At 38.6% G+C, this 24,722-nt stretch overlaps 2 protein-coding genes across 5 annotated transcripts in view; one reads left to right on the top strand and one right to left on the bottom strand.

Moving 5' to 3' along the window:
• Positions 1-5,578, top strand: part of LOC131240870 (ABC transporter D family member 2, chloroplastic) — a 32,587-nt gene extending 27,009 nt beyond the window's left edge. Inside the window, exon 10 of the mRNA XM_058239383.1 lies at positions 4,956-5,578. Coding sequence (XP_058095366.1) covers positions 4,956-5,150 — 195 coding nt within the window. The 3' untranslated portion in view covers positions 5,151-5,578. The remainder of the gene's footprint in view (positions 1-4,955) is intronic.
• Positions 5,579-9,681: 4,103 nt separating this feature from the next.
• Positions 9,682-18,256, bottom strand: LOC131240869 (uncharacterized). Of its 4 annotated transcripts, XM_058239379.1 has the most exons (21): positions 17,948-18,253; positions 17,324-17,403; positions 16,649-16,735; positions 16,432-16,482; positions 16,200-16,317; positions 16,030-16,086; positions 15,870-15,934; positions 15,632-15,715; positions 15,424-15,474; positions 15,266-15,328; positions 14,392-14,438; positions 14,203-14,275; positions 14,045-14,107; positions 13,052-13,141; positions 12,927-12,965; positions 12,564-12,791; positions 12,373-12,458; positions 11,934-11,982; positions 11,764-11,844; positions 11,566-11,659; positions 9,682-10,166 (listed from the first exon to the last, which is right to left on the bottom strand). In XM_058239379.1, exons 1-21 carry the CDS (start codon positions 18,063-18,065, stop codon positions 9,913-9,915), a joined length of 1,878 nt encoding a protein of 625 aa, XP_058095362.1. In that variant the 5' UTR covers positions 18,066-18,253; the 3' UTR covers positions 9,682-9,912. The 4 variants fall into 4 exon arrangements, with proteins under 4 accessions (XP_058095362.1, XP_058095364.1, XP_058095363.1 ...); XM_058239381.1 differs by lacking the exon at positions 13,052-13,141 and having other exon boundaries at positions 17,948-18,256; XM_058239380.1 differs by lacking the exon at positions 15,632-15,715 and having other exon boundaries at positions 17,948-18,256.
• Positions 18,257-24,722: the final 6,466 nt, after the last annotated feature.

Here is a 24,722-nt window from a genome sequence, read left to right as displayed (position 1 = left end):
GGGCTGAAACTTCGGTGGAGCACCACGCCCAGACCGTATATCGGATCGACTTGAAACTTGGAGGTTTCGAAGCTCAGCCCTGGCCGACCAGACCCAAGAGGGCTTTTTTGGGTTCGTGGGCCCCACACACGCGCAGCCAGCTATTAGCACACGTGCGTCAGGCCGAACTTGTTGTCCACATGCGCGGGTTGGTTATAGGTTCTCTCTCTCCTCTCTTTCACTCCTCTCTTACCTGATTTCCCTTACTCTAAACCCTAGATTGTCCTAAATCCCCAATTCCTATCCCTTTTCTTTAACTGTAGGGTTCCCCGAATTGAACTTGTGAATCCCTTGGATTGGGGAAATATTTCTGTGCATGTGTGGATGAATTTACTCTCCTTTGAGTATTGTTTGGTCTATAATTTTACTTGATCAAGCCCTAGCATGTGTAGGCCTGGATCCACATAGATTTCCCTTGTTGAGTGCTTGACGTTATGTGGGATGTGGAATTTTGTGTGATTGTCTCTGAACTAGTGTGATCTAAAGCTTGAAAATCTTGCATATCATATATGAATTTCATGTCCTGCATCAATAGGAGTCTTCGATCGAATCGAAAGACTTCGATGGTTGTCAATAGGATCGAAGTTGTTCTATAGAATCGAACAAGTGTAGAACAGTCCAACAACTAATCTGTGAAAATCCAGAGTTTCTCAATGCTTCCTCCGATCGAATTGAGTGGAATCGAGCCTCATCGAGGGACTGCCAATGGAATCGAAGTTCTATCGAAAATTCCAAAAAATTGCAATTTAATTCTTCAAGGCTTTCTGGTTTCAAAACTTGGTTTCTTCAAAGCTCCTAATTGCTGGATTTTATTCTCCTTTTAGCTCTAATTTTCATAAATGTCTCGGATCTTCTCTATCTTCCGTCAAATAATTTGCATGATAAAAACTCATTTAATTAGACAAATCTATCAATGAAATCCAAGGAAGAAAGATGCAGAATCGGGGACAAATATACACAATTAAGCACTCAACACTCCCCCCAACCAACATTTTGCTAGTCCCGAGCAAAATAATTCGAAAAGACTTCAAAAGTCCAAGACTAAAATTATTTAGAAGAATGGATTCTTTGTGCACATTCGACCTTTGAGTTATCCGAATAATGGAGTTCCAATGCATAAAGTTTTGAGAATACAACCAGCTTAGATTCCAGCATTCTCAACAAATAATCCTTCATGGGTTCAAAACACTAATCAACCAATGGAAAAATTCCAAACATTTGAGTACCATGGTGCTCAATGAAATCTAACCTTTACACAATAGGGGATCAATTCTCTACTATAATGATAACACCAACAACTACCTAAAATGAGCAGATCAACCAAAGTCACTAAGTCAAAACCTTGCTAACTATCCATTCCATTTTTTTTTCCCCCACAACTGCGGCTTTCACACCATTCAATCTTTTTCTTTTTCTTTTTTTCCAGAGTACAAATATCATTCATTCTTTTCTTTTCTTCTTTTATGGATAATTTTCTTTCAACTTCTTTTTTCTTTTCCACACAACAATAGGTAGCCCTTTTCAATGTACTTTTCAATTTTTTTACATGAACAAAATAGTCAAGGTTCAAGAGGCTTGGTTCCTTATACTCTAGGCAATCAAGTTAACAATACAATATCAAACTTAAACCCTGTCAGTGTAAACTAGATGTGAATTTTGAAATTCATAATTCATCAATGTTTAAAAATTCCATAAGAGAACTACTGAAAAGAACTCATTTTCTGATCTCTACAAATATGCTAGTTTTTAGTCTTTCAAAATTTCTTATAACCAAGTGCCTCATCATTCCTATATCCAGACTACTTCCAAATCACATGAATACACATAAATCATATTTCCATTTTTTTTTTTTCAAAAATTCAGCCCATTGAATTGAAGAAAAAAAAGCACTTTGAAGAATTTTTCACAGGAAACCCCACCCCCAACTTAAATGATACACTGTCCTCAATGTAAAGATGTCATGCAATAAAAACAACATGGGAGCAACTCAAATGTTATAAGTAGAGGGAAGTAGAGGGTAGAGAGTAACTGATATGATGAATAACGTAAGCACTTGATTTCTTCAAGTCAGTGGAAAACAAAAGCAAACTATCGAAAGAAACTAATCTAATACTACTCAGAAGAGGGGATTCTCCATCAGACTAGGAAATCAATCCTGATGAACATGATCTTCCAGAGGCATGGACTCTCCCTCTGGGACAAACTTCCCAAAAATTGGCCACAACCGGTATCCAATAAATCGATGCCCCAATAGTCTGATAGCTTAATAATTACAAGTAGAATCAGGAGCATCTTATTTCTATGAGAGACTTCAAATAATTGTTCATCAGGGAACGTGTCTACTATAGGCGTTATCTCCATCGAATTAGATGGTGCAATGCAAGGTAAGTGATCATCCATTACACTTTCAGGGACATAGTTCCTTTTATTTTGATTGGGCACTACATTCTCTATTTCCATTTCATCACGTATTTCCAATTCAAGCTTTTGGTGCCACAATAGATAAAACTTCCACATTTGATTGTAAGGGCTTAGAATCCCTCAAGGCATTCACTATTTCCAAAATCATATTATCATTAGAATCAACAAAGTGAGCCAGACATACTTCTAAGGAATCAGAGCACAGGTTTGAAAGGAACTCATCCTCCACAATGGATTCGATCATGTCAACTTCATGGATGTCATCATCATCCCCTTGTTGTTTTTACACATATTGAACACATTCAACTCCAACGTCATATTGCCAAAGGATAATTTCATAACTCCATTCCTACAATTGATCACAACATTGGAAGTTGCAAGGAATGGACGACCAAGGATGAGGGGAATTCGAGTACCAGCATTCATAACTGGTTGTGTATCCAAGACAATAAAATCTACTGGGAAATAGAATTTATCAATTTGTACCAGCACATCCTCAACTACCCCCCTCGATATTCGCACGGAGCGATCGGCAAGTGTTAAGGTTATCTTGGTGGGTTTTTAATTCACCAAGTCCTAATTGCTCGTATAGCACTGCCTATCTTTATCAGGGTTGTGGTTACGTTGCTGCAAAGGGACTAGGAGGCTATTGTGCTTGGTTGATTTCCGGAGTTGGCCAGTTTTGCATGGACGACTTAGGCTGGGCTTTTTCTTCTTTTCTTGTCTGTTTGTGATCCTTGTTTTGGCTGAGCGTTGTGTGGTGACAATAGGGTTACCCTTGGCTGTTCTTCTCGGCTTTGTACATCCTTTTGCCAAGTCATCAGCCGAGGTCTTTAATTTATGTTGTTCTATGTAATTTTGAAAATTGCATATAGAGGGGAAATGTGGGGCAGTTCTGGAGGACCCTGTAGTCAGCTGTACTTAAGTCCTTTGTATGTAGAGGAGAGATTGCCTTGGCTGTTTTTCCTTTTAGTTTAGGAATAATCAGACCTTTGTTTATTGAAACCTGGTGATATTTCTTTTCCTTAGGGTTGATGGAGGATAAAAAAGAATTGAAGAAGAGAAAAAGCGAACCAATCTTTAATTTAGTTGCATAAATTCAAAGAAACTCAAAATTGGAAATTGCATGGAACTTCAAAATCACCTTACCAGAATCAAAGCTACCTTATTGGTGCTTCAATAACTTGATATCAAGAATGTTGGGGAACATACGTCAAAATGAACTAATTGTAGCCATTGTAATATCCCCAAAGGATTGAGTGGAAAAGTGAATGATATTGCGTCATAATTGAAAATTTCAGCATATTATGTCTCTGTCTTCAACTAGGAGTCGTTAGGGTTCTTATTGTTGGAACTCAAAGCATGGACCGCCCTTGCATGTTCAAGCCTGACTTGGAGTTCAAATATGGAGCATTAGGGCTTAATGTCATGCACACAGAAAAGTAGATGTCCCCTTACTAATTTACATGGTTCTAATTCCTATGTTAATGTGTTCTCGGCGGCTTTTCATGAGTGTGTACGGTGCTCATTTGCATGCATTTAGTTTACATCTTTTTGAGGCTTTATTCCACATTTAGATTCTCGAGTTTCTGCTTACGTTTGTTGAGCAAAAGGTGTGGTCTCTGATAGTGTTGGCACTCAAGCAGTGCTGAACTAAGATAGTCTGCACTCTGCAGTATGATCATGTCTGCAGATCAGTGCCAGAAATGTTTCTATGTGTCTTGTGGGTGATTTGATATGGCTATTTGGGATCCAGAATGTTCTCACAACAGCACGTTAAGTCTCAGTTGCAGTCAGGTATTCAAGGTTTTCAAGGAGAGATTGGAGCATCAAAAGATCAGAGAGTAGCAAGATCAATGGTGGGTTCTTGGTAGTTAAAGCTGGAGTATAGGGACCAAATGCTCCAGCTTGATGAAAAAAATCTTATGCAAATCATAGTTCCAGATCCATTCGACAGATCTTTTGTAAAGATCAAAACTAGTAGTGGCCATATTCCTTACCCAAATCATGAGTTTGATCTCTAACACATGCTTGCATGGCTCAATCCATTGCATGTGGGCAGCTGCTCACTTTTCACAAGAACCCATCCGAGTTCAGGAACTATCTTGTCATTATTGGGTGTGCTTGTCTGGTACAGGTTTTGATCAGTTTTACTTTACAGACATGAGTTTCATGATTATGTGGACCCAAGTTCCCAAGATCCACCTGACTGAATTGTCCTAGGTGGAACACCTTTCTTTCAAAAATTCAAGCAAACTACACAATCTGCATACAGAGTAACTGTTCGGTTGAATTATCTTCCTTTCAGTTCATTTCTATTGCTCTGCCAAACATTACCATCTCATTTGACCCTCATTTTTCTTCAGATTTCAACCCGTCGCACCATAAAACAGCATTTTTTGTAAACATGGATGCAACACTGCTGCAAAAAAGAACCTTTTTCAATGCTTCTCTTCTTCATCTTCATCTTATTGTAGTTTTGTTTTTGTTTGCAGGTTCATTTATACAAGCTGATCAAATCTGCCGGTATAACATATATCAGCATCGGCCACCGAGGAACTCTCTACAACTACCACAGCAGGATCTTACGAATATCCAAGCTGGATTCAGGAAACGGTAGCCAGCGTAACTGGCACCTTGACTCCATCAATCAGTCCAGTACCTACGAACCGTCACAGCGAACACTATAACGCCAGAAGGAACAGTGTGACCCTCCGGAGAAGAGAAAATGCGACATGTGCACATACTTAAAGAAATTTCAGATGGCTTCTCTCTGCTGCCCGCCAGAGGATCCATGCAAAAAGGAAGAGAGCCCTTTATCCTTGTGATATCCTTGTGATATAAACTGAAGCTGGATCATGGTTAAAACAAGCAATTCTTTTCATCGGTCATATTCACGAGGGTCTGCTTCAGATCCTTTTCATACTTTACACTTATGCTGTGTTCTGTAGAACGTAGTTGCTGTTTTTACAGGAGTTATACACGCTGTGTATAGGTTAGCTTTCTATGTGATTTGATCTTAGCTGGACATTGCTCAGAAACATACACCTGCATTCATGTACATGCTTACACTTGTTTTGAAAGTGGAAACACCAGATTTGGCACATATTTCCTCGAATATATGGATGACCCATTTGAGTTTTAATCTTTTCACCTTCTCTCTACAAGGAGCATTAATGGCCTGATTAGAATGGGACCCATGTTCATAGAATCAGAGTGCATCTTAGCTGTACATTTAGATCTTGAGCCGAAGATGAAATGAAACTGGAAATGGGTTTGCTCATCAACGACCTTCCTGCCGCTCCAATGGCCCTGCATGTTGGGGTCTTTCTTATTAGAAAGAGGGTCCTAAAAGGTTGAGATTTACCGGTACAAACATGTGAATAAGTTTGACATTTGGCGTGGGCTGGTTCTAATGGAATTATGGATCCCCACTGCTAAATCTTCAACGTCCGAAATGGAGCATTTTAATACTTAAAATCTTCAGGCCTGTTTGGATGCATGATTGAAACACATGGAGCATTTTAATACTTAAAATCTTCAGGCCTGTTTGGATGCATGATTGAAACACATTGCAAATAGCGTGCAATTTCAACTGAATTTTGTCCTGCTTCCCATTTTTTACTGCAATAAAATTACAAATTCAAACAAATGTACATTCACCGAAGTGCTTTCTAAACAAATGTACATTAACTAAAGTGCTTTCTAAGGGTTTCCCACCTATGGAAGAGGTCTTCTGAGTTGTGTTCTGGTGTTTCTACTCCTGGAGGCTTGACAGTTAACCTGGCTTCTCATTATTGTTGAATCTGCTCATTCCTTCCAACTCCAATGAATAATCTGTGCTAATGTGCAAATTCAGATTCCGGGACAAAGATTGGATTGGGTATCCCCACCATTTCTGCACCATGTTGGACCTTGAGATGGGACCCATCAGCTAGCAATAGCCAGATAACAAACAAACGATGGGTCCACTCCTGTTGTCCCTATTGGACCAGGGATATACAGGAAATATTTGAACCTAATTGGATGTCATTCAAATTGATTTAGAATACCAATTATGACTATGTTATCAAGTTGAGGAGCATGATGCTCACCACCACCACCCATTTTCATCACTCATCAAACCATCTCTAAGTACAAGTTGGAGGTGGGACATCATGTCAATCTGTGAGGTGCACATGCAGCGGTTGGAATTCCTAATTGCAGGTCCTTGGTGGTGGGGATGTCCCTACCAGAACAGGACCCCTCCATTCCATTCCTTTAAATCTGTTGTCAAGTCCACATGGTGCCACTAGCGTTGTTGCTGGGGCACGTCAACTCCAATAATGATGACAAGGACGCCTAGAACTTAGCTTCTGTCAGCTGTCAGCCATTAGCATTGTAGCTAGTTTGGTGTGTGCTTGTACAGATCAGCTCCGGATGTGTCTTACGGGCGTTTTCGGGAACGTACTGGATTTCCTTTCAGCTTGTGCATGTCCAAACTCTCTACACTGTACCTTCTAATGCAAATAAGAAAAAGAATAGGAAGAAAAAAACTCCATTATACATGCATTTTTCGATCTTGGAGGTTCATCTGGTCTGCCCCAACACGTGAGGATATCCAGAAAGTTCGCCCAGACATTCTCGATGTATGGCCCACATAGAAATAATTCACTGAGAAGAGATCTCACTGTCGATAGAAAGAGACTTTAAAACAACAATCCAAGATAGCATTTTCTAGCTCACATGCATATGAACACTGAAGATCTCCAATCGGTAGGAACATTTCAATGTCAGAAAGAGTCACGTTATGACCATTTGCTCGGGGCAATTTCTGCCCTTCCCGGAGCACATGCAGTGACAATTGTTTAAGATGCAGGATCATTTATTAGAGGTTGTTTGGGAGCTTGTAAATGGAACTTAATGAATTGCTAGGTTGTGTTTGGATGGAAGTAAATGAAATGCATTGAAATCCAAATATTGTGTTTGGATGGAAGTAAATGGGAGAAATTGGAATGCATTGGAGTTTTCAATATATTCACGAGAACATGTGTAATATCCTAAATCAACTTTAATATCCAAAATTGGTAAACATAAGTAATATTTGACAGAATGATTGTAATAAGCCCATTGAAATATATACTTTATCCAAAAACGAGAAAATTCCAAACCTTGGGTGGGCCACAAACATAAGGATCACAAAGAAGCAATGCCGACATTTTTTCACTGTCTATTTAAATAGCCAACCTTTGGACAGTTTGGATCATTCTATTGGTGTGATTTTAGTGATATAGCCGATAATAGGATTATTTTAGAGCATAATCAATGTGCCTAGTGTATGGTTGACCGTGCACAGTGACACCTTTGTTTACTGGCATGACTCTCCAAAAGAGTACAAAAAGGCATTTCACCCTATGTACTATCAAATCTCCCCTCTTCTTCAGGATTTCAAAACAGCTTCATTTACTCCCAATTTTATTTACCTCCATTTACTCTCATTCAAAGCACATCTTACCTTATTTACTCTACATCCAAACAACCCCTTTGAGAAACAATTGTTTATACTCTGTTATAGCACGATGGTTTACATGTATGATGACATTGTACGTTCCATACAATAAACCGAAACTAAACTATCCAAATGGTGGGCCCCATTTTGTATGAATTAGAAATCAAAGACAAGTAATTTGATTGCTCAACTATATTTTTTGAAACTTAGTGCAATGTTAAAATAAAAATTATCCAACAGTCCAAATTTAACAAGTGTCCACCAATCACAGGCTATGAACCAATCTGATTTAACAAGGGCCCCATTCTGAGTTAATACATGCCATATGTACAATATAGAGTGCATGCTCCTGAATTATCAAATAACCCACCTGCTTATTATGGGCTAGACTCCTATATTAGTTTTGCTCAATGTTTTATGACTTTTCAACCGTACACATGGCATACTTGTATGCCAATTCAGACGGTCCAAATCACTATTGGTTTGGGCATAACCAAAAAATTGACTAAGGAGAAATTAGCCATCTGATTTTTCCTTTTAAATTTATACCGCTCATTATTTTACTTTTAGCCATCCATTCCATAGTGTCATTAATTGGATGGTTGGGATTAACTTGATCAATATGATTTTAGGAACTTTACCAAAGTATATAGTAGACCCATGAACACGAATCCTGATGTGGTAGGGGTCGCGATTATGACGTGGTAGGTGTCACAATTCCAACGTGATAGAGGTCGCGGATGCGGGGAGTCATGGTTTTGACGTTGTAGAGGTTGTTATCCTAATGTGATGACGGTCGGGGTTTGCACGTGGTAGCGTAAACCACAATACCTCAAATATATAAGATCTCGACCCCTTCATTGTTAGAACCACAATCTCTTCAATGTTTGAATCGCGACCCCTACAGGCTACAACATACGAACAAGTATCCCTACAGCGTTGGAATTGCAACCCTTACCGCGGAGGGGGTTCGTGTTTATATAGCCTTAGGCTATCGTTTGTGGGGCTATGATGAAGTTTATATCCTATTCACGGAATCCATCTGTTTTGGCTTTTAAGCTTAGAACATCGAATTAAAGAGTAAGAGACATCCAACTCACAGGTGGACCTACTTTAGGAAACAGTGGAGATTGAACATCCACAGTTTAGAACTAGTAAGGAAACGAGGTGTTTATATCAAGCTAAAATTTGTCTTCCCTCCATCCAGACCCATTTAACCTTATGAACAGGCCAGATGACTCCACTAATGAACCAAATAGAGATTTTAACAGTCCACATCAAATATAGCCGTGGCTCATGTAATTACCTTTATAGTTGCTAGGATAGATGCAATTGCATTTTCATTCCAAAAAATAATCGCAGGGCTGTCAAAGTTCCAGAAAAATAAAACATTTGGAAAGAGAGTTTATTTTAGTGTTTAAAGTAAACCTCCGGTCTACAAAGAGAGAATTGCCAAAACATTAATCATGGTATAATTCTACACGCTCAAGGGCAGCCACAAATACTCCACCTATGGAAGTCGAATCATTACAGCACAGTTCAAGTCCTTATATTTTGAGGAAGAAAAGAAGCCAGCATACAAACTCAAAAGCCCCGAGAAAAACTAAGACAATGCTTTCATTTTTCTACTGAACTACTACAAAGTTATTTTTTTTAATGTACAGAGAAGGCCACAGGGGAACTCTGGAAATTTTTTTTTTGCCCTTTTCTACTCAAGGAGGGAAACAAAAACAACACCCTAAATCCAAGACTTCAATAAAAACAGGCCGTTCCATGTTAAAAGCCCGGAACCAGGCTCTGTGCATATATATACCACTCACTCAAGCTAAAAACCCTGTCCTTCTCCATGGCTGTACAAACCAAATCCGGTGGGGGTGTTGTTGAAAGCCCCTCTGCAAAACCAACGTGCGATGACCAAGAAAAGGAAAATCGATCATGAAAATGGGTCACCTGCATTCTATTATTTAGGCATGCACGCCATTGCCATTGGAGTACAAGGTGCCATTTAGCGGCCCATTCGCAGGCTTACTTTTATTTCCGCTCCGGTAGGCCTTTGGGATCTTTCCGTTACTAGAGCTGTTTATTGCTGCTGCCTTGTTGACATGGCTGGAAGTTTGCATGACAGTTTCCAACTGACCGCACACTGCTGCTGCCTTGTTGACATGGCTGGAAGTTTGCATGACAGTTTCCAACTGACTGCATGCTGCTGCTACAAACCCTGTTAGACGGCATGCATGAAAAAGCTCTGTTAAGGAGGAACGGTGGCATAAGGGAACTTCATGGATGGAACTTACATTTTGAGAAAATATTGGGGTTGGTATGAAAACTCAGTACTCCATTTTCATTTTGATGTTGACAAATATTACTGCTTAATGAACATAATATAGCAAAGGGCATCCCCTAGTGGTACTGGGAACACTGTAGCCTTACATTGGTACCACAAGATGTGGAGCCCAGTGATGTGTGAAGTGTTCATGGAATCCAAACTGTTCATCAGATGATTCACCTCAAAAAACCCAGCCCCCCAAAATCAGCCTGATCTAAATCTCAGGTGAGCCATGGCTCACGGGACATGTTGAAAGGGAATGCCCACAGTTGATTAGAGTGGGGCTCTGCCTTGTTGTATATACAGAATCCCAGCCGTTAAGACCATTCATCCAGGTGAGATGAAGGGTCATGACAAAAACCAGGCTATTTTTGACTCAGGTGTGCCCTATTGTTATTCAAGGGGCCAACGTTCACTTCTAGCTTGTTCCCTTTGCTGTAGCCCACTTCAATTTTGGATTGGTCTTAGTATTCCACATTAGGGGTGTTTTGAGGTGATGCATCTGGTGGATGGTTTAGAGGGTGTGAATACATCACATGGGCCCATCTTTTGGTCAATACAGCCATAAGGTTATGGTGGTAGTGGTACCACTGGAGCACACCTTGCAGGAATTTTGTAATGACACAGCATTGTCCATCCAATAGAGCTGTGCATGGGCACATGAATAAGCATGCACACATGCATACATAGGCAAAACCAGGATTATGCAACAGGCATGCACGCAAAAATACATAGATAAACCAGGATTGGGCCTGCAGCTGCAACAATACTGGTTAAATTCCTCTCCAACTGGTGAGAAAGAGGCACCCACAGTGGCCAGTAATATTGAGATCCCCAAAATAAGGAGATTGTTTTTCAGGATAAATCCACATCTGGAGTCCTTTAGATATTTTGAGCCCCAGTGGCAGTCCCACTTACTGTGGAGGATGTGATGCAGTACCCCCGAAACGCTATCAGTTTCCTTTCTAATGATTTGCAGCAGAAAAAAATGGGAAAGTGAGAAAAAAATGGGAAAGTGACCACCCACTTAATGAGTTCCCATTTTCAATCATGCCCCAAAGCCGAATTGAAGTAAAATGATCTTGAAACCATGGTTAAGACTCGGACAAGTTTCATGCAACTCGTCTGAGTTGACTCGGATTCAGTCAGATCCAACCCAGTTCGATCCCATGAGTCACCCCCAACTCGGGCAAGTAGGGAGATTCCCGAATTGGTGAGTCGTGACTTCACTCAGGGCCAAATCAGTTGGATAGAGTCACCGAGTCTTTTAACCGGCAAGTGAGACAATTACCTAAGAAAAGAGCCGAAGGTTTTCCTGGTCTTGACTTGAATTCAGGATGAAATTGCACCCCAACAAAATAAGGATGAGTAGGGAGTTCAAGAATCTGCAGCAACGAAATGCTAATAAAAATAAGAATTGCTGCAGCTAACTTCTTTGCAGAGAGAACACAACCGCAAGTGAGAATTTTTACTGCTAAAGGATGCATACCTCCATGCGCCTGCCAGTTTCATCCTTGCCAACAAATGAAAGACCAGCATCTTCAAGTTCCAGGATCATATCAGGATTGACCTATACAAAGGAATATTAATTTCACACTGCTGCAAAACTTCATGGAGTTATTGCAGCACTAGCATGCAAATCAGAAAACAGGAACCAACCTCGTATCTATGTCGATGTCGCTCATCCACATATTTGACATTGCCATATCTAACAAAGGAAAGGCAAACCACAGAGGTTAGTTAAATAGGGAAGAGAGTTGTTTGACGATACAAGTTAAAGCAGTGCCACCATCTATTCACTGAAAGAGATATAGGATCTTGATCATCAGGATGTGTACAGTATCCTGATGCACTGAGTCCAGTTTGACAATCCAGATCTTCAATTTCATGGCCTATGGCGCCATCATCTATCTGATGAGCACCACTTGTACTGACTGGGCACATCAGGACCCTATAGATGTCCTGATGCATCAAGACTAAAATTCCTATTGGCAAAAGATTATAAAACACCCCTTCATTGATGCTCAACGAGCACAAAGCACGTACAGAGGGATACAAATACAAGATACAGTCAATAAAGTGATATGTTGATCCTCACAATTTTGCAGATTTGCAATCAGTGACCTGGAAATATGTTCTTCTTGATCCAAGACGCATGGTCCCTCCCATATGAGTTTTTGAACCCTGCATATGATATGATTCTCTGTTACATAACACAGCTTGCTAGGTGCGATAAAACAACAGAAATAAAAGACTTAAAGAATGAGAGGACATAAAACCCAAATCCACCTCTGGCATAAAAATAACACACGGGTTTTTTGTATCTGGATCAAACTCTGTACTGTTTGCATCTTGCAGACCAAGAACGGAGCGTGAGTACTCAATCACAGCGATTTGCATCCCTAAACAAATGCCGAAAAACGGTTTATTGTTTTCTCGTGCATATTTTGCGGCCAGGATTTTCCCTTGGACCCCTCGGTCACCAAAGCCCCCAGGGACTAGAACACCATCTGCACCCTGAACTGAAAAACTATTCAGAGGACCAGCAGACAAATTGTGAATGATAGACGAAAGCAAGAAAAGAGTCTAGCATCCTAAGAAAACCAGTGCAAAAATGAAATTAGAAAATTCAAACCAAAGAAAAATGCTCACCCTCAACAACCTCCATGCAGCTTTATAAACATCGGGTGCCTGCAAAGAGAAAATGTTGGAAACTGTGTCAACTCAAGTGACTATGATAAACAGAAGTAGATGGCTTGAAGTTACAATCAATAAACCTCTTTTGCAGTTGTATCTTCCAGGTCTGTCGCTGGAACCCACTCCACTATAAGTTTCCTGTGGCAAACAGTAGAAGCGTGCAAAAGGGCCTGCACAGATGGTATAGGGGTTTTGTGAATGGAAGGGATCTAAATTAGAAGCTGAAGCACTGCATCAACTTGTACCATATTTCGCACAAAGAAAAAGAGACTAATTTAGATATTGAGTATATGTTCTTATTATATACAAAGCACAAACATGTATGCACCTGCTGCAGTTGATCCCATAAAAATTGTTCATGGCAAAGAAGTTGGTTTAACACCCTAATCCTAATAGATTCAACAAGTGGGTGGGTAGATGCTAAAATGTTGGATTTGATTCCTTTTGTGGGTGTGATGAGGTAGAGGTGACGTGGAGTCTAGACGATATTATGTAGGAGGTTCAACCCACTTATGTTGTAGAGGTTTTCAAGTTGGGGCTCAATGCGAGATAAGGTACTGAAAAGGGCGAGACCAATGGGTTGAAAGGGATATGTGAACAAGGATTGAAAAGTTCACAAGGCATTGGAACCTTGTGGAGCAAGGGATCATGTTCCACTTGTAGTTGCTTGATGCACCTTTCTTTTGGGTCCATGTTGAAACTTATCCTCAAGGAAGAAGTTCAATCATTTTGAGTGTGAAACTTACTTGAACACAACGGACTACCTTCTGTCATTCTTTTGGAATGAAAAAGATCCCAAACTACTTAGATTAGATATAAATGCAACGCATGTATGTGGGTTCCTATCCTCAATATTCTACTGCAATATTCACAAAACCAACAATGTTTTAACACCTTCCAACAACCACTGGATTAGGTACCTGGAAACTATTGATTTTAAGGGATGGACAGCCAACACACTGACAATAATTTACAGTAAATTAGGATGGACAACTACGTATGGAAATAAGGCATGAACAATAACTGCCTCAATGCTCTGGAAAGTGGAAATACAGAGTGACAAAAGCATTCACCTTCAACACAGAGAGGTAAGAATCTGAAAGACCAGTATATTTTCCGACCATGGCAATTCTGACCTGTAGATCATGTTGTATGTTAGTGCTTGACTTGCAATCATCTAACCATGAAACTATAGCAAAGATTACCAACTTGAAAAATGCCTGAGACGTACAGGATCATGCAACCTGTCACAGAGTTCAGCCCTGCTGGTCCATTCCTCCAATATGGGCTCCCTAGTAACCTTGCTGTAATGAATGGCATAGTCAAGGAGAATGTTATCATAGGGTAAAGATTCATGACATAGTTCAACACCAAGCAAAATGTGGTGATACATGAGACGAGACAAGTACAGTAGACAAACCATAGAAGGTTCAGCACTCTTAAAATTGCTTCATGTGCCTTCTGGTCCTATGAAGACAAAGAACCATATGCTTGTTGTTAGAAGATATACAATTTGTTGAACATAATCCTTGAGACTGGTTAGCTATGACAAGGAAAGATACCGGTAAAACTATAAAACAAATCATTTCCACATTACTCTATGCATAAGCAACAAGGACATGGCACTGTTTGAAATTGTGGTGTGTCAGATGCCTGCCATGTTAGCATGCCTGACTCTCCTAGGCACGTCTCATGCTGAGGTCAAGCTCTGTGGGCCCCACCACCATGTGTGACAGACATCCATCCCATCAATCAAGTGCACCCTTCCACAGTGAGCCACGGGCCTAAAAATCAGGCCAATCCATGACTTAGGTGAGTGGGTCACACCACATATGACAGTTGAGAGTGGATGCTGCCCATTGAAACCTTCTTGATTGTATATAGAGCCCAGTGAGATGTGGTTTAGACATCCAGCCCATCCATTGTGTCTCACTTAGTTGAGGGGTCACAGCAAATTTCAGGCCATTAGAAAACTCAGGTGGGCCACATCAAGTGCTTCTAGATGTTTTAGGCATGATTTCTAATTGTTTCGGATGGTGTGGCCCACCTGAGTTCCAGATATGGCTGATTTTTTGCACATCCAATAGCCTAGAGGGGACCAACCAAATGCACAGCCTAGATGTCCACCACACATGATGGTGGGGCCCACAGAGCTATCAGGAATTGAACCCTGGATCATTCACAAACACTACACTATCTCTACCAGCTCATCTAACAAGCAGGAGACACCACCACACATCTGTATCCAAGTTTCATCAGAATTGTATACAAACTTTGAAAAAGATATCACCTACCCTTAATAGCAAAGGAATGTGCCAAATGTTTGAAACATCATGAAGGGTGATGATGTTTGCCGCCTGAAAGAAAATTGTCTTCGAATGGTTAAAATTTCTCATACGTAATACAAAACAGTTTTAAAGAAGTGATAATATCAATATTCTGGTTACATTACCGGGACATGGCAAAATTGTGACAGTTTTTCTTTGACATTTTCATCCAGTGCCTGTCCAAGACATTAAAAAATAGGCATCAGATGCTACCATGCCACAAGAGGAGAAAGATACAATATATGTAGATACAACATATGTGCGTGCCTGCATGCACTGACACACACAAACAAACAAAAAATGCACAACAGAAACATAGAGAGAGGTCGAGACCGTAACACTGCGACAAGCTAAGATATGTGGAGTCAATCCCAGTCCTCGCAGTCCCCGAACACTGTGCTGAGTTGGCTTTGTTTTCTGAAGGTGGAAAACAACAGCATCACCAGTCAAGCCCAAATACTGGGTTATAACTCAAGAGGTTGCATAGAGCTGAGTTAATTCTTATGCCTACTAATGGAATAGATTATGTATCCACAAGTGCAAGTAACTAGCAGAAGCCACTGTTATCTACCTGTTCACCAACAACATTCAAAACGGGAACGAGACTGACATGAATGAGACAGAAGTTGCCGGTGCCTGTGAAAAAGAATGGGAAGAAGATTAATTGCGTGATGGATCTAGAGCTCTAGAAGCATCAGGGTCCAATATGATCAGATGCAAAATCTCCTCACCCACACGATAAGAGAATTGACCCAAAGCCTCAATAAACGGCATAGATTCGATATCCCCTGCACCAAAAATTGCCAACATTGTAATACCACCAAAGATGATAGTCCACATGCTGAGCTGTTTATCCCATGCAAGGACAAACATAAAATCACCACTTCAAAGTCAGTTCTACCTATCGTTCCTCCCAGTTCTATAACACATACGTCAGCTGGGCCTTCTTTCCCATCGACAGGAATAACTGCTACACGCTCAATCCACTCTTGAATAGCATCTGTAATGTGGGGGACAACCTAAAGAAAAGTAGAGAGGAAAAAAAAAAAGAAAAAAAGATACTAAGTTCAAGATCATACATCAAAGGATGTCAAACCATGAAGAAAAGCAAGAGAAATGGTGTTGACAGGCACCTGGACAGTTCTCCCCAAGTAATCTCCCCTTCGCTCCTTGTTAATAACAGACTATATCATCAAACAAATACACCAAGAAAAAAGAAAATAATTAACTTCAAAAAATATAAGAAGTCAAATGATAGAACAGATGTAATAAACCCAAGCATGATCTCAATATGTTTCCACTCTATATGCTTCAAGATTTCTCTTTTTCTTCTTCTTATGTGAACTATACCTGGTAAATCTTCCCAGTGGTGATATTGTTGTCACGAGTCAGCTTAATATCTAGGAACCTTTCATAGTTTCCAAGGTCCAAGTCAACCTAAAAAGCACAAATAGAAGTCATCATTTGTAACGGATGACAATTTCTTATGATCATTTTACAATAAAACGATAACAAACCTTAAGAAAGCAGGTTATATTAATTTCAGATTTGAAACTAGTAGATTTAATAGCTCCACGATGCAATCAACCCACATAATATTCTTCTTTCAAGGAAGAAAAGGGAGAAAAGTGGTTATGGGATGGAAAGTAATTTAGATGATGAATAAAATGGGAAAACAGAGAAAAAGGACCAGGTCGGGATCCTGGTCTTAGAAAATACTAAGTTCTTGATAACGTGAACAGAACCTACATTTTAACCACAATTCATCAAAAGCCCAATATTTCAAGAGAGAAATAACTAACAGCAGAACTAAATAAGTATCAAGAAAAAGCCGATGGCCAGGGCGATTCACTCATAAACATGGTGATGGTTGTGATGATGACACCCAAGATCTCAAATACAAATTCTAACATCAAAATATTACAGAAAAAACCAATTAAAAAATACAAACCTCTACGGATCTAAATATCAAACAACAGGGTAGTGAATGAAAACATGCAAAGAGAACTCCCAAAGGATATTTACCTCGCCACCATCGTCTAAGACGAAAACTTCCCCATGTTCAAAGGGAGACATCGTCCCAGCATCGGTGTTTAGATATGGATCTGCCAAGAAGCAGAGCAAGCAATCTCACTTCTAGCAACAGTATCCAACTGTAAACAAAACCGCAAGGAAAGAAAAACCACAGCCCATTTTGCAATGACAGAAGCTTTAGAGACAGAATTTATCATATGAACAGCTCAGGTATCCAAGTTTTCGCTCAAATGGAAAGAAGAAAAATGCACGGTTCTCCTAGATTGGCATTCTAGCATTCGGCAAACACAAGCAATTCAAACTCTGCAAAGCTCACCGATGCTAGTTTCAAAAGAGAACAACATAACAACAATCAAAGAAAAAAAATGCAAAGATTTCTCTTGAAACAGGGCCTTTTACTACAAAAAAGAAACAAAATGCACGAATCTCCGGGATTAACAGAAGGAATCCACTGTATCTGAGCTGAAAACCCTCAAAACCTTCGCCAAAGAAATTCAAACATAACAAATTCATAAAAATCCATACAACCTAAGGACTTCAAAGAAAATGCCAAATGAAAAAAAAAAAAAAAAAAAAAAACGTAAACAGCGACAACAACAACAAGAGGAAGCTGACCGATCTTGATGGAAGTAACACGAAGACCGCACGCCTTGAGAAGCACTCCAATGCTGCTTGCCGTCACGCCTTTTCCGAGCCCACTCACGACTCCGCCCGTTACCAAAACGTACTTCATTTTCCGATTCGAAACCAGAGAAATATGGGAAAAAAAACTCCTATTTCCGAGAGCACAAAAAAAAAAAAAATCAAAAAATCAAAAAATGTAAAACAAAAAACGTAGAAACGCAGAAATAAAAAATAAGAAACGCATTTCCGTTTCTTCGTTTTCTAGACGAGCGGACCTGGTTGAGAAGAGCAGGAAGAAGAAGGTGATGAAGAAGCGAGAGAGAGAGAGAGAGAGAGAGAGAGAGAGAGAGCTCTTGACAGAGAGAGAGAGAGAGAGAGAGAGAGAGAGAGAGAGAGAGAGAGAGCTCTTGAGAGAGAGAGAGAGAGATTGAGAAAAACGAGAGGCGTTAGGGGGGATTTTATAGTATAAACCCTATCGACAGGGCTTTGCTTTTTCTTGTTTTTTCAACTATAGAGAGCGAGGGAAGACGGATTTTCTCTTTTTCTCTTTTTGGTTTTATTTTTTAGGATTTTTAGATTTTTGGATTTTCATTCGATTTCTTCATTTGCAGAGAAGACAGTCCCTGTGATTAACTATCTAATAAACTTCCTTAGTAACATATCTAATAAAGAAGATTATCCCTAACTTAGGTTATAACCATAGCTCTTCTTTTGGCTCCATTTGTCTTCGGCGGCTTTGGAATTGCGACTTGTAATGGACTTTGACTCGGCTGCCTGGGCTTCCCATTTTTACTTACCACTCGGAGAAATGCAATTATACTCTGCAAGACTATGGTGTATGATATACATGCACTATAAAATTATTGAAAATAGCATACTTTAAATACCTTTTTTTTTTTCCCCATTTACTGGTGTAATTCAGGGTAAATGAGTAACGATTATTTACCTAGGTATTTACATCAGCAGCCGAAGATTAAAGTTGACAAGGAGTTTGTTTGGAGAGCTTTCTACATTACATTAATACAATTTCCATACTTAAAATTTGTAAGGCCCACCATAATGTATGTATCTTATCCATGCCGTCCATCAGTTCAGCCAGCTCATTTTAGGGCATGAGCCAAAAAATGAGGGAGATCTGAAGCTTAAGTGGACCACACCATAAGAAATTGTGGCAATTGAACACCCATTGTTGAAAACTTCTTGGGGCCACGGAAGTTTTGGATCAAGATGATATTTGTATATACCTTTTATACATGTTAGTTTGATCTTATAAATAGGTTGGATAATAGATACACATCCTCGTGGGCCTGATAAAGGCTTTAATTTTGAACAATTGACACTATTAACCACCTTATTTCTTGCAGTGCAGTACACTTAAGGTTTTAATTTGCCTCATTTTTTAGGTTCATGCTATAAAATTTGATAGTAAAATGGATAGATGACATGGATCACACACATATATCACTTTGGGACCCATGGATTTTAACGGATCCCATTATCCCATCCTTGTTGGATTTTATGCACCCAAATAATGTTTTCAAGGTATAATTAAACATCCTTCAAAAGCTATTATTAACAATTTACATATATAATTAAACAAATATCTTTTGATTGCCGTTGACATCATCTAAGCTCCATTGCAACTAATTGGGATTGACTATATGTTAATCCTTTCATAGCATTCCACTTTATCAAGGGTCACGGCTGTAGGTCATATAAGCCTTTCATTCCTACCTAAACCAAGGTCATTTTGGATCTTTCCTTTGCTTTTTTATGACTTTCAAACTGTGTCAATTTACTCATAATCTTTGTAGTTTTTGATTTTAATTGCACATGACTAAACCATTTAAGTATATTTTCTTTTATTTTATTACATATTGGTGCTACTCTTAAATTCACTTGAATGTATTCTTTCTAATTCTTTCCTTTCTCACCTTTACATAGTTCTTAACATTTCATTTATCCACTCACTCATCAATATATTATTCCTTAACTATTTAACATTTTGTCTTACAAATACTGAATAGCAATAGTTCAAGTTAAACTATCCAAATTATGAGTTCCAGCTTATATATATATATCATGACCTAAAAATTCAGCCTATTTGGCTATGATATTGGTAGATAATCATTGGATGATTAAAAATGAAAAGAATCCGAAGGTCATATTTCAATAAACAAGTGTCTGCACACCGCAAATGAGAGGTTAAGATTGTTCACTTCATAAGATTTTGGGACTTCAACGTAGCGATGGTGGATTCCACAATTTACTTAGTTAAATTTTAATTAACTTATGCCTTATGTATAATTTCTAAGCACCTGCATATCAAGCGTCATACACAGCTGGAGTATCAATTAACTCCCATATCACTGAATGCTGCAAAGTGCTTACTGGGTGTGGAGAGATTGTACGATTAGGTCTCATGATTCAGTGTCCAGGCTGTTGGTGTGGGTCGTCCCACCATTATTGGCCTTAAACTAGAATATCCTATGTAAAATCTTTGCCCCCCCTTTTTTTGTTGAATGTGGATAATTGTGCAATTTTCTATTTATCCAATTGTTCATTGGTGTGACCCACTAGAAGATTTGTTGTCTGTCTTTTTATTAGGTGGTTTTAGGTAATACGTGTACTTAGAAAACCTCTAATATAGGTGCTTTGCTCGTTGGCTAGATGAGTGATATCAAGGCACTTTTTGGTTGCAAACATAAAAAAGATTTCATCCCTTTTGAGCTGATAATAACTAATGGTATGTCATGTGCATGACATGCAGAGTAAGGAGGGGTCAGAGGTGGAGGAAGACCAGAGTCCCCTGTCACACTCATTCTACATGGTGTGTAAAACGCCCAAGTTTAGTTTATGAGGGCCACATGTTATAAGTGTGAAAGCCACTCCCCTCATCAGATTTTATACCGTTCGTTAGGTCTTCAGGTAAAAAATCAGGTACATGGTGTGTTAAACGCCCAAGATTTTCAGGTAAAAGATAAGGTACATGGTGTGTTAAACGCACAAGGTTTTATACCGTACATTAGGGCAATGTATGAACAGTGTGAATGGGATGTTTGTGTGAAATTAGTAGTTTTGGGAGCAATTTTACATCATTCCCATGATTGTGCTCCACACACACACACACACACACAGAGAGATAGATATATATATATATATTATTTTTATGTATGTTTCAAATAATAATTTTCACTTGATAGACAGAGTGTGGATTTTGCATGTATGACATGGTGGACATTAAAGAGCATTGCAGAATCTCTTTTTTGTGCAGGCTACGAGCTGATTATAAGTAGTGAAGAAAGTGGGTTAAATGTTTACCTTTGAGGGTATTTGCAGGTCAAAATTTAACTGAATGTTGTTAAGAATGGACTCTTTCAAAATTTTGAAAAATGTCCATGACTTTATTTAAAGTGTATCCTCATATCTATTAAGCGCACAAAATTATCTAAACTGGAAACTAATTGCAGGGCCAAAAATGTCCTCTACCATTGGCATTATAATATATAGATAGATAATGTCTTGTCATGAAATATCATGATATTTGTTGCAATCAAATGCACCCTTGAATAAATTATTGGTTATTAAGAATATTTTGAATCCCTATCAAAATCTTTAATTCATGTAATAATTGTCAGCTAAAATAAGATGAACTCATTTTCAAGTGGCAACCATGCAAGGCCTTAATTTTTTAAAAAGCTCACATATATTATTATATTATTGTTTACACCTCCTTGTATTTTAAAAGATGGACAACAAAATTTGTCTTTTTTAGTTAGTTAACCAACCACACCCCTTCTTTTTTTCTTCAAAAAAACTCATTTTATTGAAAAATTAAGGGTGGGATTATTTCAAAAATTGGTCATTGTAGAATTGCATGAAGTTAGATAAAGTTGTTAAAGGACAATTAATTTATATAAGGATTACTTGAAAAGGTAGGATTTGAGATGTGCCGAGAATGATATTACATTACAACTCATGTCCTTTGAAATTCTATCCATTTTAATAAGGTTTTGTATTTGTATTTGTATGCAATATATAAATACACATTTATGCACATGTTGCCATTTTTCAACTCCATTTCTTTCTTTAGACCTTATTTTGTGGCATTTCCATTCCTTTAAGTGAATTGTTTATCATTTTTAAGCATCCAACCCAAACGCAAACGTTTCTTGTAATGTTTTCTTTTCTTTACCGTATTGCATGTTGCTAACCATGGTCCTAACATGAGCTTGACCTGGCCCAAAATCATACCATTGGCCGGCACAATTATCATGTGGATTGTACACAAGTATGAGGAAAATTAAATCAACAACTAGAAATAATATAGCCAACATCTTTTTGCAACATAAAGGTTTGGGTAACCTGATGGGTGAATCTGTTTGATTTTTAGGCCAAGGCATTTCTACACTGGGACCCACATGATGGGTGGTTTATATCCACATTGCGCATGTTTCATAAATGGCCTCTTCAATCCATCCTCACCCAGGTGACCCTCTTTTGTCCAGGGAAAAATAGAAAAAGAATAACTGCTGGATTGTGTTTGGCATGGCTTGATTCAGGTCTATGATCCGGTGGTCCTCACAACGGACGGGTGGTTTACCAAAATCTCCAGTGCTAGAAGACTCACCTAATGTGGTTTCAAAAGTGCATTCAACAAGATAAGAACATAGCTTGAATGGCTATGATCTTCTAGTCTTTGAGATGCTTCTGGCCACCCTCGTGGTGGGGCCATTAGGTAAAGTGGCTCCACTTATACCTTAAGGGGTCATTTGGCATCATGGATTTGGGGAGATTGGAAGGCATTTGAGGGTATTATGAATCCATTGGCCGTTTGGTAGGATGGATTGGAAGGTACAGTGAATTTATAGGATTTCAAATCCTCACTTTTAGTATTGTAATTCCTTCATTTTACTTGGATCACCCATCCTCTTTTCTTTTCTTTTTTTGCTCGATTTTACAGGCAGAAGAGCCAAATGTGTAAAATATCAGTCTATCACTAAGCTACCAATCTCTTATACATGTGACCCGTTGATGCTACCAATCTCTTATGCATGTGACCCGTTAATAATATTCCAAAACAATAAGATTATCACCTGCATTGCCAAAATTATATCAATAGAATGATCCGAGTAGTTCAACCATCGGCCTTGTAGACCAATAGTTTAAAAACATTGGTTAGTTACCCGGTTGTGATTCTATGCTTGTGGCCCATCCGAGATTTGGAATTTCATCATTTTTTTGTCAAAATATATATCACAATGGGCTTATTATAATCATTGTGTCGCATATTATACTAATTAAGGATATTAAAATTGATTTAATAATTGCATTTAAACTCCTGTAAACATACTCCATAATTTAAATGGATAATTATTTTTGGATTAAAGGGAATTTTGAATTTAGGGTGCCAAACACAACCGAAGTATTTTGAATCTAGGGAATAGCTAGTCCAAGTTTGCCAAATCCTGGTTGCCAAACAAAGCTAAATTAAGACTCACAGTTCACAAAATACCGTTGAGGTAAAAGCACAATCTTCATATCTTTACAAGTGAATTTTAATATGCTGCGAAAGTGACACGTGAAATGCACGTGGAGTTGATTTGCAATTGGGGGAGGGTGGTGGAGCCATTGTTAAAAGTAAATATTTTTTTGGTGCAAGTCTACTATCGTTTTTGAAATGTTACCACCTTTTCAAATATATACGTGGTATAGTTGCAGGCCCATCAAGAACATCCAAATCAGCTTTTCCTAGTTGGGGATTATAATCATCCATCTAACAACCATATATTGGGATGGCTAGGATTGCTTTATTAGTGTAATTTTAGAGACACAATACATCCATAACACCAAATTTTGGGTTGCTAATCCTTAAACAGGGGCACTTCCAGGGAAAAAGTTTTGTAAGCTGTGAGATGGAGGGAAGGGAAAGTGATTTTGAAAAAGGGATTTTCATGATGGAGTTCTCTATGAATTATGGATTTACCAAAAGTGCTGGGCGTTTGAAATTACACTGAGATAGCTTCCTAGGGATGAAATGATCAAAAAGTCTTATTTGCCTTTTTTTTTTTTTTTTCTTTTTTTTTTTTAATATAATAAAGATGAGGGATTTACCGAGCTAAAGGCAAAGAAAAGGAGAATATTGAGAGAAAAGAGCCTAACAAAAAGTAGGGGATTTCAAATCCCGTGCTAAGTTTAGCACTGTAAAGTAAAATTACGGATTTCAAAAAGAGGGTTGGAAATCCAAGGTGAAAACTTATTACATTTAAAATCCTTCCAAGAGTTGCATGTGTGTCACTAGGCTATTAATCTATTGGGCACTTGGCCCATCAATGATATCCCAAAATAATTGGATTATCAATTACATCACTATAATTATTTTAATACAATGATCTATGCCGTCCAAACATTGTCCATATAAATTAATAGTTAAAAAATGTTGGTTAGTCACTTGGATGTGATCTTATGCTTGTGGCCCATCCGAGACTTAGAAATTTATAATTTTTGAGCAAAGTATATATTTCAACGGGCTTATCATAACTATTGCATCAAATATTATATATATACACACACACTAATTAGAGATATTAAAGTGAATTTAGTAATTAAATTCGAACCCCTATAAATATATTATGCATAATTACTTTCAAATTATAGGAAATTCTAAATCTAGGGTGCCAAACACAACACAAGGATTTCAAATCCAAGGGTTCCAAATCCACACTCTCAAATAGATGTCAAGGGGTAGGCACCTTGGATTTGGAGG

The sequence above is a fragment of the Magnolia sinica genome, chromosome 3, assembly GCF_029962835.1.
Source record: "Magnolia sinica isolate HGM2019 chromosome 3, MsV1, whole genome shotgun sequence".
Lineage (NCBI taxonomy): Eukaryota > Viridiplantae > Streptophyta > Magnoliopsida > Magnoliales > Magnoliaceae > Magnolia > Magnolia sinica.
This window is presented reverse-complemented; position numbering and strand designations above follow the sequence as displayed.